This window comes from Strigops habroptila, chromosome 6, assembly GCF_004027225.2.
Source record: "Strigops habroptila isolate Jane chromosome 6, bStrHab1.2.pri, whole genome shotgun sequence".
NCBI lineage: Eukaryota > Metazoa > Chordata > Aves > Psittaciformes > Psittacidae > Strigops > Strigops habroptila.
The window spans coordinates 68821478-68838110 of NC_044282.2; the positions used below are offsets into that span (position 1 = coordinate 68821478).

Genomic DNA, 16633 nt, shown 5'->3' on the forward strand with positions numbered 1-16633 from the left:
GTGACTCACGTGGTGCATCAACTATGCTTCCCACTTCTGTAACACTGACAAATTTGCTGAGCTTGCACTCTGCCCCATCTTCCAGGTCAGGAGGTACGCTATCTCCCACTCAAGGTGTTTCAGGAGGTATGAAATATCCCCACCTGAGGACAGGAGCATCACTTAATGTCCATTGGAGCCTACATCCAATGAACCACACACTGACATCCAGTCAACAGTGCTATAACACACCCCTCTAAAGCTACTGCAAAGAGCCCAGAACTCACTTGGTCCAAGCTAAACGTGATGCTGTGGCTATCAGCAGCCCACGAACCGGGCTATAAATATGAGACCATACTTGTCAGCCACAGTATTGCCCCATCCCTGGCAGTGTTCAAGGCCAGGTTGGACACAGGGGCTTGGAGCAACCTGCTCTAGTGGAAGGTGTCCCTGCCCATGGCAGGGGGTTGGAACTGGATGAGCTTTAAGGTCCCTTCCAACCCAAACCATTAGAGAGTTATGTTCCAGCCTTTCCCTCAGTCTATCCTACACAGCTCTGTATGTCCCCTCAAAACAAAATTGAGACACAAAAATACCCTCTAAGTCTAGGAGAAGAGGGAGAATGGAGAAGCTTGCCCTTTTCCTGAAGTTTCTGTAAAACACGGGAAGACTTGGTATGGAGTGCAGAAGTGCTGAGGATCCAAGTTTGGGAAAGCAGTAAGAACAATGAGGACAAGAAAAGGAACACATTTTCGATTCTTATTTGTGATGCAACCTGGTCTACAGGGACAGGCAATTGTCAATTCCTAAATCAAAGTCTTCTCACTTCAGCAACATGCACAGTGACAGCAAAGACACGACATAAGTAGGCTGAGGCCCTAGGGTATTTGTGTGTTTGCTTGGAGAGTCAGCATCCAGCTGCTATGCTTGCTTCTGCTGGCTGGAGATTTCATGATTTAGGGTCCATAGGAATGGCTGCTGGCTTAGCTGTGACCCAGAAGGAGCTGTGCTTTGTGTATGTGAAGAAACTCATTCAATCACTGTCGTCTTTAGTTGGTTTTTTAATGTGAGTCTTCAGAGGGATTCAGGACACTGTGACAACACACTGGAATTAAAATGCTGTTTGTGTATTTACTAAGGTCTTGCCCAAGCCTGAATATCAGTATCTCAACCGGAGCGATACCAAGACTTTTGATACACAGATCCTTCTTCAGAACAGCAGCACGAGTTGTACCGATGTTAAATGGTCAACCTAGGTCACAGGAAGGCAAGAACTACACTGCATCATCTCCAACTCATCCTGCTTCATCCTCTACTACAGGCAACCTGTAAGTAACAGGAGAAGTTCAAAAATTGAGAGAAAAACATATTACACTCCTTTAGACCACTTCATTGCCTCACAGAAATGGCTTCCTAGTTTTCTATCAAGCTAAAAGACTACAGATGATGCTACTTCACTACATTCCTTCAAACACAAAGCAGATCACCTTCACTGCGAAGCTGTGTCTTGGTAGTATCACAGCATTCATACAGCTATGCCTGGTATGTTCAAATCAATCCAGTACCTCCTGGGATAAATGTGAGCCTTTATCCAAAACTACCACTATCAGCAGCACGTATTCCTTCACTCAGCTTTAGAAACTGGCTGCAAAAAAGCCTTTTCATGAGCAACCAGGCATCCAGATTTCAACAGTATCTGTGTTATTAGCCAAGAAGTGAAAACTATTTTTTAATAGGTGTGAGCAGCACGTGCAGCATCAAGTAGAATTATACGCAAGTTTATAGTGGGAAAACACAAATTCATTAGCTTACTAAGCAGTCAGACAACTTTTATTCCATGTTCTCTGGTTTTTGAATTCCCTGCACCATTGCTAAGCAACAGCTTCTCTAGTTGAGCGTTACAGCCTTTCATAGTACTTACTGTGGAGCTTGGAAGTAAAAAGTTACTCTCAGCAAACTATGAAAGTTCTGCAAAACTGCCTGCAAATATTTCATAGCATTGCCACTCAAGAACCTCTCAGCATGAGATATAGTGACAACTGCTTACCAGCAGGGAGTAGAAACTTCAGTTTTCTAGTACCAGGGGGCAGGTAGGTTAAGTTCTTATGCAAGTACCGAAGATGATGTTTTTGGCACGAAGACATTAGGCTCGGTGGGTAGCACTTACCTTGCAGCATTCCCCCTCCCCTACTTCCCAAGATACCACATGTAATTTGCTATCCTAAAACAGACTAGGGATTTAATCCAAACAGCAAGGTACCAGAGAACATCTTCAGTATTTGAAGAGGACTCTATCTAGACCATTAGTGTTGCAAGTCATACTTGCTTACTTTAAGGACTTGAAAAATAGAAAGCAAACTCACAAGCAGTTACAAGCTCACTAGCAGTTAGTAGAAAGATTTAGCTCTATCTTCTTCTGCATGCCTAACCTCAAAGCCATTAAGTCAATATAGGCATATGTTGGTGTGCACAACCTATTCTGTCTGGATTTAGTTATTTGCAGTACACTTACAAACCTTCCCCCATAAGAACTCTGGTAACAACGAGAAAAGGGGGAGGAAAAGAAAATGGAACTCTAGTTTTCCTTGAAATATAACTGATCCATCCCCTCAGTGACAGCTGCATAAAGTCTGGGGTTTGCTTTCAGTTGACATGGACTCATTAAGTATTGCCACAAACTGGCAGCACAGCAGCACACAATATGTTTGTATGAGAGCAGTGTCTTTTTTAAAGAGTACCTTATTCATACAGAAAAGATTAAGAATACAGGAATAAATCCAATGCAGACTGAACTTCAACTACCAGTCATATTTGTGCAGCAAATGAGAAAAACCTATCTACAACTCCTTTACAGACTAACCATCAGTACCAAAGAGACAATCAAAAGGGCCCGTATTTGCACACAAAAAAGCCTCTGTGAAAAAGCAAAGGTCAGGATATGGAAGGTAAATGTTTTAAAGCAATACAGATGTGCAACCAGTTCTACGCTTTCTTCATATAGATGGCGTTATAGATGGACCAAGTCTTTAGTAAACTACAAAGCAGTTTTTTCTAACTCAGCATTTGATCACGAACCTCTAGAGATGCTATTAGTGAAAAGCTGCATGTAGAGAACTACTTCTGCTTTCGGAAAGAAATGTATTTGCTACACTACCACAAGGCTGAGAGGTTTAATTTTGCAAGATGTCCATTCTATAGCATCCTGTCCACAAAAATAAAAACATCTGGAAACGTTGGTAGAGGCACCTGACACACACTTCTGCAAACATACCAAGTCAACATGCAATAGCTGCAAGTCTCAATATCTTTCCTGTGCACTGACAGTAGCTTCCTCCTGCATCCTCATTTAAATAAGATATTTCTTAGTGAAATGGAGCCACATACAATTGTGATTTCAGTGGTTTTCAAAGCTGTGCAAAATAGAAGTTTATATTTAAACTGGGTTGTTGAGCCTTCTCTCCAGCACAGAAGAGCATTTTCTGTACATCGTAACAAACACATCTGTACATAGCACTTCCTAAATGGATGAGGAATTCTGTGTCAACTGGATTTTCCAACAGCACATCAGTTAGGTACCCTCACATGGAGAAAGCCACATATCACTTCACACAGTAAGCAGTCAAACAACTTGGTTGGTTTGTTGGGGCTGTTTCTACATGGTGAGCAGTTCAGCTCTAGTGAACCAGAAAGGGGAAACCCAGCTTATCTAGTTTCCAATGATTGGGTTTTTAACACATGTGTAATCAAGTGTTTAATTGTGCATGAAGCAAATGCAGCTGTGCATGAAAGTTGGTTAACACGGTCCAAACAGAGAGCTCAGTGAGCTTCAACTGTATCAGTGATCCCACTACCTTACCAAGGGAGTTAAACCACTATCCTTATGTGGTAGTGAATTTTCAGGCTTGATTAAGCCTCCCAGACCCAGAGAGCAGCAGCTGACAGGCTTACCCTCTGTGATCACTAATTATTGTTAGCCATAGGCAGCAAATCCTACTTGAAGAAATAGTTCAGCACCTTCATAAATGTCTGTCACATCTAAGCTACAGTCAATTAAGACAAGCCACACCAGTCTCTTACTGTCTTATCAAAGGAGGCTCCCAGGCTTCTGCAGGAGGACATGAGCTTTTTCCACCTATACTTGAAGATATGCAGAAGTCATGTAGCCAGTTCACAGGGCAAAAGGTCTACATTAGTAAGCCATGACAAGGGTACAATTTAACAGCTTGATCTTGGCCTCAGCCTCATCATAGACACACGGCTTCTAGTCAGGCTGGCACATTGGTTCACATCTGTCTGCAAAAGACTGTGAGGACATATGCCACAATCCATCATAAATTATAGATCAGGGGTTTAGCCAAGCTACCATACTGAGCAAAATCAGATGACTTACTGAAACCGCCTTTGTAGAGCAAGAAATTAATTCTGGGATTTGATCTTGCAGCCTGCCATGCTCAAAAGCTCATCCTTTATACACATAAAAGGGAGGGGAAAGAAACAATAATCAAAGGAGAAAAGACAGACATGTATATAAACACAAACTACTAGAAACCAAGATGTACAACCTATTCTTTCTCCGTGCGCATATTAAAATATCTCAAAAAGTTACTATTCTTTCCTTTAGTCTTGAATGTGGGACGAGTCAGCCACTGAAAAACTCCAGGCTGGAACTTGACAAACCCTACGCTTTTCTCAGCACTTTCTGAGGAATAGCACATACTGACTTACAGCACCACTGCTGCTCAAGCCATCCTTCCTCACACTCTGAATGAGCCTAGCAGCTGACAGCACACTGCATCATCCAGACTTTCTAACATTGGTTAGCACTGCCTTAGGGACCTCTGTACAAAACTTCAGTGCACAGTGATGTTCAACAGCTACAAAAAAAGGATTGCTTGGCATATTGCATGTGGAACAGAAGCTTGGGGCTTATTAATCTGGTCTAGACTCATGTCACCAGCACTTAAACACTAGAAATATTCTTTCTGGCAAAGACATGCTTTGCATCTCCATCTTCTATTACTCTCAAAAACACGTTGAGAGCTTGTGGAACTTCAGTAAGGATACTAATTTACTGTCGAGAGCAGCATCCTTTCCTGGGCTTAACTCTTGTCCTTTGAGGAGCTGGCTGCCACTGGAGATAAGAGGGTTCTCTCAGCTGCACGCAAAAGGTCAAAAAATGATAGCTCTATCAAGGACCTGTATAAGCTGAACACTGTGTGGAAGTCAACTTGTTAAAAAAAAACAAACAATCATGGAACAGCAGCTTAAAAAGAAGTCATCATCTTAATTACATCAAAGACAAGTGATTTATTTTCTTAGCGAAAGGATTAGCCACACTGGATTATGTGTTCTTAATCTACATAAACAGGGCCGATTTTTTTTGCTTTTTAATAATCATCTCTCACACTTGCTGAAAGCAAGATTTTTTTTTTGTTTTCCCCCCAAAACAGAGAACTGTACTGCAAGTGTCATTTCTTTGACAGCTAATCCAGCCTATAAAGGTTATATGCACGCAGCTCACCAGGGAATTACAAGGTCAATTGAATAGATACTGGTTCTTTTGGTATAGTGCATTTCCCCACACACACTCACTATACTAAACACACTGATTTATCCCCTTGTACCAGGAGGATCACTAACTAGATAGGAATACTTGCCTCTAAAAACAAACCACCATCCCCCCCCAGGTTATTTCTCAGTATACACTCAAGTAAACTTGCACCTGAGGCGTTTCTTCCCCGTCTCCTGTGCTGTGCAAGGCTGTATCTTTGGAAAATAATAGCTGAGGTGTATGATTTGGAAGGGAGAAGAGCGGGGAGGTCAGTAGATCACATGGTCAGATTTGTACCACTCTGCAGCTTTGCATCTGTTCAGGACAGATCCCCAAAGGGCAGCCGAGAGCCTGGGAGAATTGGAGCACACAGGGCTCCGGTTACTCCCTATCGCTCTGGCAGCCTTTGGTATCTGTTGCTGCCAAACGTAAAGCACGTCAACCTTAAAGTCACTCCACATTATGCCATGGGCACACAGAGTCCTGGACACCTTCAGAAGAGTCTAATAAGCTGCAGACATGGTTTGCTGATGTTACCACACTTATTCCTTCGCTGCTTCCTCAATATACGCATAACATGGACACACAACAGAAATGCACAAACAGGTTTATAGCCTCCTCCACAAAAAGCATGTCATTTCGTAAGTATTCAAAAGACTTCATTACCATGATCCTCACACAATCTATAGAAGCCACAGATGTTAGTCTTTTAGCTGAGCTTCCCTGGCTATTATAGACAATTAATAAGCAGTGATCTCCACATGCATCCAAGTGACACAGCTTTCCAACCTTAAACACAATAGTCCTGAAGAGATCTTATGGTAAAATGTTTAGCATGAGTAACTGAGTAGCATGCCAATAGATAAGAAGGACAAAACCAAACACAGCAAGAGTTTAAGCAAAGCTGGAATTCACATTCAAGGCCACAGCTAATAGCAGGAGATCCTGAACTGTGGCACACAAGTTATTGCAGTTTTCTATGTGAACTCTGCAGAAAACCTGCGGTACTGTGAACTTAACCAAAGAGCTGCAGTAGCAAAAGCACCATTTTCTTTGACTGACAGATAGCAAGCATCACACTGAGCTAAGGTATCTCAATTTACTTTCATCCTTGTCACTCAACTAGAAATCTGTTCTAAAAGACAGTTGTTAAAGTCACTGTATGAAAAAAACACAGTGCAAGCTGATGGACCTGGTTTGGTGAGGGGGGGTAATCTCAAAGCATACTCATTTCACACAGCCATTACAGACAGAACTTGTTGCTTGTCAGGCAACTTTTGACAACCAATGTTCTAGCAGAACATAATTTCTTTTTCCTGTATAACTCACTGAAAACAATGAGTGGTGAAGAGAGATGGTATTTCTCACTTGTCATCTGGCTGAATTTCACTGCAGCTTAGTAGTGGCATTACTTTCCAAAGGCTGTTTGATGATCATTATCTTGATTCCTAGTTCCCGCAGGACAGATATTCATATGAAACAGGGCCACGGGGAGAAGCTCTGAAGAATGCAGCATTGCCTGCGCTTAGTTAACCAGCTCAAGAGATGCTGGTCAATGGAGCTCAGTGTTACCACACAATTTCTTTTTAGCATGAAGCATTTTGAGTGGCTCATCTAGATGTTTTGTCTCTCTAATCTTGTGTTAACTCACTGTGAATATTTAGAAAGCTACAGATTCAGAGTACAAAAATGCTTTCATTCAATGCAAACCTTACTCTTATACATAAAACCCTCAGTGTTAAAGTAGATTAATTTGAATACAGTTTGAACCATATCACTTTCTAAAAAGATAAAGAAAATCCAGAGGCTGCCAAAACATCTAAATGTACTTCAAGACTTAAAAAAAAAAAAACCCAAACCTGCAGACCTTTAATGTCATTTAATCTTAAATGAAAATAAACTTTACAGTGACTGTGTCCTTCCATTTTAACTTCATCCAATCAAAAGTAGCTGTTACCATTAGCAGAGCTCTTCAAACCATCACCTGAATTTGCTGTTTTCTTGGCACTGCTGCTATACCCACGAATCCCAGAGGCTGGGAGACTCAGCAGGACTGACAGCTACCTCGAGTTAAACTACATAGCTTACTCCAGTTTCTGAATTAGCCCATTAATGCAACAAACCATTTCTCTACCAGTGACACACAAAACTCGGTGACAACAGAATTCCCAAGACCCTGATTTTTCATAAAGCTTTCAAGAACAAGTTTTCTGAAGTCATGTCTCACATTCCCCACTGAAGAGCAAAGATCTCTTCAGGAATAACTGTGCATCCAAGAAAAAGCTAATATATATATTTGATTTCAAAAAAACATTCTAGTATTCATCTATATGGTGACATTTTATTCACCAAGCATCATAAAACATAAGCTACCACTGCTGCACAGGATGAGAGCATAGCATAAAGTAGTATATGACAAACAGCATTGAAATAGATGTATCGAAATTCCAGAGCTTCAGAATACAAGTCCATTATTAGCATACTGTGAGAAAGGAACTCTGCTTCAAAGTGTGTTACTGAACAGATGACATGTGTCTGCCTTTGGTGTATCTGAAGGATAAGCAGCAGGAGGAACAATGGGTTACAGTATAAAGGTACTAGCCAGCCCTGCATGACAGACTCATTCTTCATTTCCACAGCACAAAACTCCTTATTTCCTTAATACATGCAGTTAAAGCAAAGGTTCTTGTAGTAGTTCTGTAAATGTAACAAGAAGTTTTCCCTTCCTACCATCTCCTCCAACATTAAAGAGGGCTACTTGTCAATGACAGCAACGGAAGAAGGAATAGCATCACATACTTGATCTCCAAGGTCCACTTGTGCAGCCTGGCAAGTTGTACACAAAACCCAGGGGTGCTGACAACGTAGTCCTTCTGTAAACGCACGTACCCACCTCAGCTTGCTTCCCTCAGTTCAGAGCAGTGGCCACTGGGCTTAGTCCCTGCATTCCACATTGCACACACTACCCAAATCAAGAAGTATCAGAAATACCAACTAAATTCCATAGCAAAACACACACCAATCTGATTTCTTACAGCTAGTCATGTCCACACGAGTAAACCTGCAAAAATTGTAGGTTTTTGGTTTAGTCACAGAAGAGCAAACCAAAGACAAGAACTACACACAGCTGCTTTCAACTTTCAAATGTTTGCAAAGACATTTGCTGCTATGAAAGACAAAGCCTTTGTCCGCTGACATTCAGAATTCCCTGACTGTACTCCTCAGAAGCCTTTACACTGTTTACATCCCTCTGTTATAAAGACTTCCAGACTTGCCAAAATTCACCTTAATATCAACTTACTCCAATCTTTACTAGTTTTCGTCAGAATTTAGTTCTAAACACAACTTCATACCAAAGGGTGGAGGAGTAGGGATGGGGGATACCTTCATCTACAAACTAAGGTATGTTCTCCAAATTTGTCCATAAAGAACACGCAGAGGTATCATGGTGATCAGATCGGTTCTTTCCCAATATGAACTTTTTAGGTCATTTCAGTTTCAGGAGTTCCTCACAAGAATCTTCAATCTTCTATTAAACTTCCAGACTGGAATCTCCCAGTGTGGGGAGATGTTCATTTAAATTTGTATTTAAAAATAGGTACCATAAAGCTTTCGTATTGTTCATGCAATTTTCCTAACAGTCAGTACAAAAAAGAGTGTGCAGTCCTGAACACCCTTAATCTGCAGTTGAGTATCTACAGGGACTACTGCCAGCCCTTCTCCTACAGCTTCTTACTCCAGCAGCTGATTGATTGCATCTGCTTCACTTTATTTGTTCTTGGTTGCTTTCTTGATTTCTCCTCATCACTCTTCCTGAACAGCCACTCCACACTTTACTAATCAATCCGTCATTTTTGCCACTGCATACAGTGTTGGAAGTAAATGGTAAAGAACTATTTCTACTTTCCTCATCAGTTGCTGCTTTGGCTTGTCAAGCATATAGAGGATTTCCCCCCCACACACACTCTTTACACCTATTTAGTTCGTTAATGCAAGAAGTAGCCTTTCACTTGAATAGAATATCAGAACTTGGGCACGGTACTGCCCAGTCACGACTGATTTCCTCTTACCTGGGCCTTCACTTGCTCTCTCACAGTCTCATACAGGTTGTACCAGTTGCCCTTCACATGTCCCACTACACAGAGTGGAAGTTCTCATCAGCAAGACGACTTACACTCCAAATTTTTCACTGTTTTAGCTCGAACAGACAGTTCTCATACACTTTTGATACCTCCAAAGTGAGGGCAACATTTAAGGAAAATAAGAGTTTGAAACACATGCAGCAACAGCCACATTAATACGCGTATTTAATTGTACTGATCAGTTGAAATGTGGAAGCATTTCAGCAGTCTATCCTTCTAGAGGTTCACTATTCCACATGGCTTGCTTACAACAAACACACCAAAGATAACAAGTGACTATGGATATTTTTCTCTAGAATGCACAGTGTAACAAAAGCTTCAAGTAGCAGAAGTGTTTCAGCACAACTTTTGCCTTCCAGCATTTTTTGCTGTGTACTGGGTACTAACAGAAAGAACACAGGAGCAGCTACAAGAAAATGAATTCACCAGTGCCATGATTCAATACCTGCATATTAGACACTGACATTTGGCTTATGTGAAGAGTAACAGCAATTGCGACATGAATCCACACCTTGTCACGTTCAGCAGCCCAAGTAATACAAGATCAGTGAATCTCAGCACATTACACAGAATCTGAGAGTAATTCAAATACAAGCAGCCTAGGCTAGAAGGGCTAGTCTCCCAGTTAAACCACATGATATACTGCATCTCCCTGTGCATCACAGGCCTCCAAAAGGAACTCTGGAAAAGTCAGGTAATCTGTTTTATTTTTATACAGCCTTTTTTTCTAGATGGACAGGTTTCATGATATTCTAAGATATAAAAGAGCTACTCTAATAGGAGAAGGAGGTCTATTGGTACTGTTAGAATGCAACTACTAATCAGTGTTGAAGAGCTCAACAACCTCTGACATATTTTCACTTCAAAAGTCATTCAAGCTGCTTTTAAGAGTAGACAACAGCATTAGTTGTCTATAATTATGACATCTGCAAATCTCTCAGCTCCTCCAGATTGTGCTAAGAAGTGCTACAGCTTTCCCATTTTATTAAAAACAGCTGATTAGTTCCAGACCTCACCTCACCTGAAGACCACATTCACCTGCAGCCACAAGATTACTCTATACACCTGATCACACAGGTGTCACATTTTCTCTTAATGATATCAAAAGGGTCAGAAAACTAGTCCTGTATCTGCAGAAGCAGGAAACACTTCAGTTCTCATAGTCAGATCCTCCTCCAAAAAACACAAGCTTCAGCCAAGTAGGATAACAAGAGACAGAAGTTAAAAAGGAAGAGTTAACCAGGTCAAAAGTCATCCCTCTTCTTCCACACCCCTGCATCAATTAAAGACAACTAGACTAAGAACAAGGCACTGTTACAGAATTACATACAGAATACAGAATTCTTTAAGTGAATCAGATTCTCATCGCTTCCCCTCTACTTTTCAGCCACCTCCAAGAACAACACTATTTTGGCTGGATTCCCCACTTTAGCACACTTGCTAAATTTCAAAGACAAAGTTCATCAGGCATAGCCGACTGCTGGGGTATCCAGGAAGTAAGACCCGTGCCCAGCATAGCTGTTTTACACACATAAGGGTAGCACTGATGTGTTGTTATGACTCTTTCTGGGGATACCTGAAGAACTAGTGGATACCAGTGAGGCTTTAAGAAATTTTGTTGGGGTTTTCCCCCCCGCCCCTGAAGTGCTCTTTTCCTCATATTAGGCTGCCACTGTTAGCAGCAACACAGGTCCTAAGCCTTGCCCCCCCCCCCCAAAAAGTAACTTCAGATTGAAGTTTATATTTAGAAAGATACTCCTAGTTTACTCACCATCACCTTCACTCTTACTTTTCAAGTCTTCCATCCATGTTGGAATATTTTTCAAAGCAACATAATCCCGTAAGTACTCTTTGCGTCTTTCTTCCAAGGTCATCTTCAGCAGACGCTCTGTTTACGGGAAAGAGAAAGAACAGAAGTTTTGCAAGCTTTTGCATATTCTCACACATTAGCCAAGTAGTGACCAACTCAGCATCCCTGATGCAATTAAATATCACTTGAGAGAACCAAGCACGGGTGATTCAATGAGTTACAACTAAAGCTAAACACCATGCATGTGAACAACTGCATGCACCTAATTCTGGATATCCCAGTTCAGCAAAAAAGTGCCTTTTCACTACACTCTCAGTCCAGACTTCCTCCTCACATCACTCTTGTACCTCTTCTTCCTGCCACTAGTTCAAGGATAAGAGAACAGCAAGTTTATTAAGTTGTTTTACAAAGGATTTTCAGGTACTAAATTCTATTCCTCAGTTTTTGCAGATGTAAACCAGAACTTTAAAGCAAAAAAGGTAGGAAGATCAAAATTGAAACATTTTTAACTTAACTGAGTTAACCGATGCCAGCAAGGTAAGGCAGGGAGCATGGCACAAAATGAACAAAGTGCTCCTACATTACAAAAGAAATCGGAGCTAGAGCAAGTGTTCTGTCACTTTGTAGATAGCTGGGGTAATAACAAAGGTGGCATCATCTGGTTGGGTTTTTCTGTTCCACACACAGTGTAATTCTCAGCATGAGAAAACTGCTGTCATTTGCTTTAGAAACATCCAGTGACATTTAAGCCCATTCTGAGCCAAAAATTAATAGCTGCAGAGAATAGTAGGATATCTGTTAGATACCCAAAGAGTAAACACCACAAGTATGCACGTGTGACAAACTTTGGCTGAACATAACCCCCCCAAGTGTTAGGACAGCCCATTGCCATCCACTGGCTAAACATGTTTCCAAAAAGCAGACCAGGACCAGCAACGAACTGCATCTGCTGGGTTTAAAGTGAGCAGCATGGGTTAAGCTTTACAGATTTTAATTTGAACATTAACATGACACACTTGGTTACCACACTCAAACACAGACGGATGGGTGTTTTCTCCTGAAAGTCACCACGTCTTTTTTCAGACATTTAGTTAAAAGTAAAGCCTCAAAGATTGTACATTTATGACGGCTACTGCCAACCTCACTCTTCTTCAGACCTGCTATAAATGGACTGAGTTCTAAGATTAGAACAAACACATCTCAATGACCCAATACTGCAAACAACCCCAGCGCTTCAGCAAGACCCTGTACCTGATTTTTGCAGCCACATCTTCTTCTCCCTCTTCACCTCAATGCTTTATATTAGCTCAGCACAAGACCCAGAGCTTTTCCCCTTCCAAAAGAGGGGGGGAGACAAGTTGTAGAGCATATCATGATGCCCATGCACTAATCAAGTTTCTGGGCCCATTTTTACCAGTGGCACTGTACTACTATTACCATAGTAATAGTTTTTCTTGACACATTAATCAGTAATAAATGCTCTTTGATGATTCAAGAGTTATTAGGGGAGGGCTAGACCCATATTACTTGCCTTTGGCATAAAGGACTAGATGGACATGAAAAGAATATTTTAATCTCAAGTTGAAGGAGCAGTGAGCGAGCTGAACATGGAAACTGCTTCTCAGATCAAACCTTGGAAAAAAGAAAGTCAATTTCACTGGGTTTGGGGTCAGTTGGTTTTTGGTGGGGTGTTTTTTTTTTTTTTCCTACAAATTAAAGTTTTCTAATTATGCAGGCTGCAATCAGCAATCTAACAACCAGAGGCAGGTTTTGAGCACAGACTCCCTCATCACAATAAACCTATTTTGGTATTTCTGACAGTATTGCCATTTCTTCAGCTGATAAAAAACATTTCTCTCCTATTATTCAGGCGTGGGATCTTAATTGGATATTTACAATTGCAAAAGTAAATCTAATGTGATTAGGATCACCATTATGCACAACAGACATGCACTTAACTCCATTACTTGATCTTCAAGCATACCAAACGCTGAGTATTTAACAGCACATTACAAGTACTACAGAAAGGCAAACCTGAGAAAGCATCTCAGGTTTGAAGGACCAAAGCAGACGAAGTTTAACTGCCTTTTGCTCAAGAAGTTACAGAGCCAGTTCTGTGCCTTCAAAACACGAGTTCCTCTCAATAAGGTTTTATAAAACTTTGCTCTTGAGGCGGCAGCGAGAACTTAAACCGAGCCTTAATTATACACAAACCTCCCAGAAGATGCTTCCAGCAGCCTTAGCCGCAAGCACGGTTTTCTGCCTCTACCTTTATGAAGTGCCTTTGAAAGGTTGTGCGCAGACCAGGCCTGCGCCTAAGACTGAAAGCAACTCCAGCCCTGCTCCTACTCCGCTTCAGCTGTCCTCACGTAAAACCCCCCCTGGGAGAATGCGGACCAACCCTTAATTACCAAGAAAGTAATTAAGAAAAGCAAGCGTATTGTCAGTGGGTTTGAACTCAATATTTAGCAATCAGTGCTTTTTCTTTTTAAGAAGTCCTTCAGAGTATAACAGGCTGAGAACAACTGCACTCCAAGCTTCGAGGGAAGAGCAGAACTAGGGAGCGCAGCCAGCTTTACAGGGGTTCAGGAGTACCTGGGAAAGGCAAAGGCAGACCTAACAAAAGATTGGATTTCAGAAGTGCAATCTGGGCAGGAAAGAAAGAAGTTGAGCTTCTATAGTTTTCCTCTCTAGTAAAGAAGGTACTTGGAGAGAACAGCCACGCAAGCTGAAGAGCAGTGCCAGCAATGAACAAAGAAGTTTTTTCATTCAAAACACCCAGGCCCAGCATCATCACCACAGTGCTGGAAAGCAGTTACTGGAGCAGAAGACCAGCAAACACTGTTTGTTCTCACTAGCCAAAGAGACACCGAGTTCTGGCAAGCACTCCACAAACATGCCTCACCGGGTGGAAAAACTTCACCAGCAGTCCCGAGCTCTGGTTTGCTTTCTGTACCACCACTGCACTGACAGAGACCACCACCCTCACAGCTGACTAAGACAACAAAAGCGTGCCTGCAGCTCAGGCTTCCAGCTCATCCTCCAGCCCCTCCACTTGACCCTCTTCACTGAGAGTTCAAGTTCACATGCCAGGCTATGAATTCACACAGACAGCAGCAGAGCTGGAAGAGACAAGTGGGAGTAATGGGAACACTCACCAGAGCATACCAGAAACCTTTCCCTGTCTGCCCCAGCACAAAACCAGCATTTTTTGAAGGTAACGACACACAGCATTAGGGACTAACACAGGGAAAGGTCAGATTTGATCACACATAAGCAGTGCCTGAAAAGATTTAACTGTATCGTCTCTGTTGAAAACAGAAACTTAAAGCATCTGATAGAAATCTGTTGCCTCACCTTAACTACAGAACATGCTTTGTAAGACCGATTTCAAAGAAAAAAACTATGCCACAAAACTCTATTCACTCGAGAGGAGTGACAGGAGCAGCTAATCTACAGAGAGATCAGTTTATCTGTGTTGTGAGTTTTTCCTTAGACATATGCACTTGATTTCTGCCACAAAGGATGAATCCTATCCTTCAAACTGGTCTCCTGCCTTCTTAGCTCAGAACATAGAGTCATAAGAATGATGGAAGAGAAAGCTTAAACTATGACCTGCTGGTGTGGTTTTAATTCCCCTACTACTTGTATAACTCTAGGGGTTTTTTTATAAACACACCAGGCAAGAAGCTTTCCTCCTACCCCATGTAAATATTTTAATTCCACTGTATAAATTTACCTTAATTTTTACATTGCTCTCCACGTGATCAACATAAAGTATCAAAATGGCAAGATCTGCATAAATGCTTGTCCCATGGTTTTCATGCTCTGGAGTTTGACACTGGGATTTTATAAACTGGGATAACGCAGAGTGGGGGGGTCCTTAATAAAACGAATAAATATCGGGGGGAGGGGGTGGCTTTGAGAGCCCCATACCCCAAACATTCCACCCCGGCAAACCAACCCTAGAAGCTAAACTCAAGCGCATTACACCAGCGGTAACAATAAGCCGTATTTTCCGCGGAGAACACACGGGTTAAGAAGAGGAAAGGCACGTTTTGGCGGCATGTGCCTAACTTTTCGACCTGAAATACTTCCACAAGGTGACTTGGGGGCGGGAAGCCCTCAGGAGAGGGGCACGTTTCCCGCCCGCCCCGCTCCCCTCAGCACCACGGCCCCTCTCCTTACAGCAAAGTTCAGTCGGAAATAACCGAGGTGAGGGGAAACACCCCGAAATCTCTCAAGAGGCAGCGGGGGGGGGACCTCGGACACGCGGGATTTTGGGGTGATTTAGGTGGGAGACCCCAGGGACAACAGCGAAGAGCACGGAGCACCCCCTCCCCCACCCCGTCACCTCAGCCCCGGGCGGCGGGAAGCGCCGCCGGACACCCCCAGAGAGGCGGCGGCTCTGAGGGGACGGGACCCCCCCCCCACTCCGTGTTCCCCTCACGGTTCGACGTGAGGTAACAGCGGGCCCCCGGCGCGGTGCCGTGCGGTGTGAAGATCGGTAATACCTTTCTCCTCCTGCCAAAGCTTTTTCCGCTTGTTGCCGGGGTACATGGTGGTGTGGCTGGCAGCGGCTTTAAGCTGCAGGTTCCCCAGGCTCACGAGGGGGTGGAGGAGACGCCGCGCCAGAGCCGAGCGCTACCGACGCCGCGCGTCGCTGCCTGATACCGCTGCCGCTGCTCCCGCTCCCCGCCGCCTCAGCTCCGCGCCCGCCGCCCGGCTCCGCACGGCGCCCGTCAGCTGGGTCACGCCTCGCTCTAACCCGACACCCCCGCAGCGCCCGCCCCCCTCCCCGCCGCCCGTTGGCTCCGGCAGACGCCGCTCAGCAGCCCCCTCCTCCGTCCGCCGCCGCCGCACCGAGCCCGGCGGACGCACCGGACAGGAGGAGCCTGAGCGCGGCGGCGGGGCGGACGGCGGCGCTGGGTTATGTGTGTGTGTGTGTGTAACGGGGAGGGTGTTGGAGGGGGGGGGACGGGACCGGCGGGTGCGGTGGGTGCTTGGGTGCGACAGCGGCCGCTGTGCGCGGCGGCGCGCTCGGTGTCCCCGCGGGGCGGGAGCGGGCAGGCACCCCCCGGCCCGGTGCCGCCGCCGCCCCGCGCCCCGCCTCCATCCGCGCGGGCGGGCGCAGCGCCCTTTGCTTCCGGG

The 16633-nt window shown here is 43.7% G+C and overlaps 1 protein-coding gene across 2 annotated transcripts in view; it reads right to left on the minus strand.

Moving 5' to 3' along the window:
• MACROD2 (mono-ADP ribosylhydrolase 2) overlaps positions 1–16266 on the minus strand; it is an 886338-nt gene extending 870072 nt beyond the window's left edge. For both annotated transcript variants that reach the window (XM_030489748.1, XM_030489749.2), the window contains exons 1-2: positions 15997–16266; positions 11444–11560 (exon numbers count right to left, since the gene is read on the minus strand). In XM_030489748.1, coding sequence (XP_030345608.1) covers positions 11444–11560; positions 15997–16042 — 163 coding nt within the window. In that variant the 5' untranslated portion in view covers positions 16043–16266. The remainder of the gene's footprint in view (positions 1–11443; positions 11561–15996) is intronic.
• Between the last annotated feature and the right edge of the window lie 367 nt (positions 16267–16633).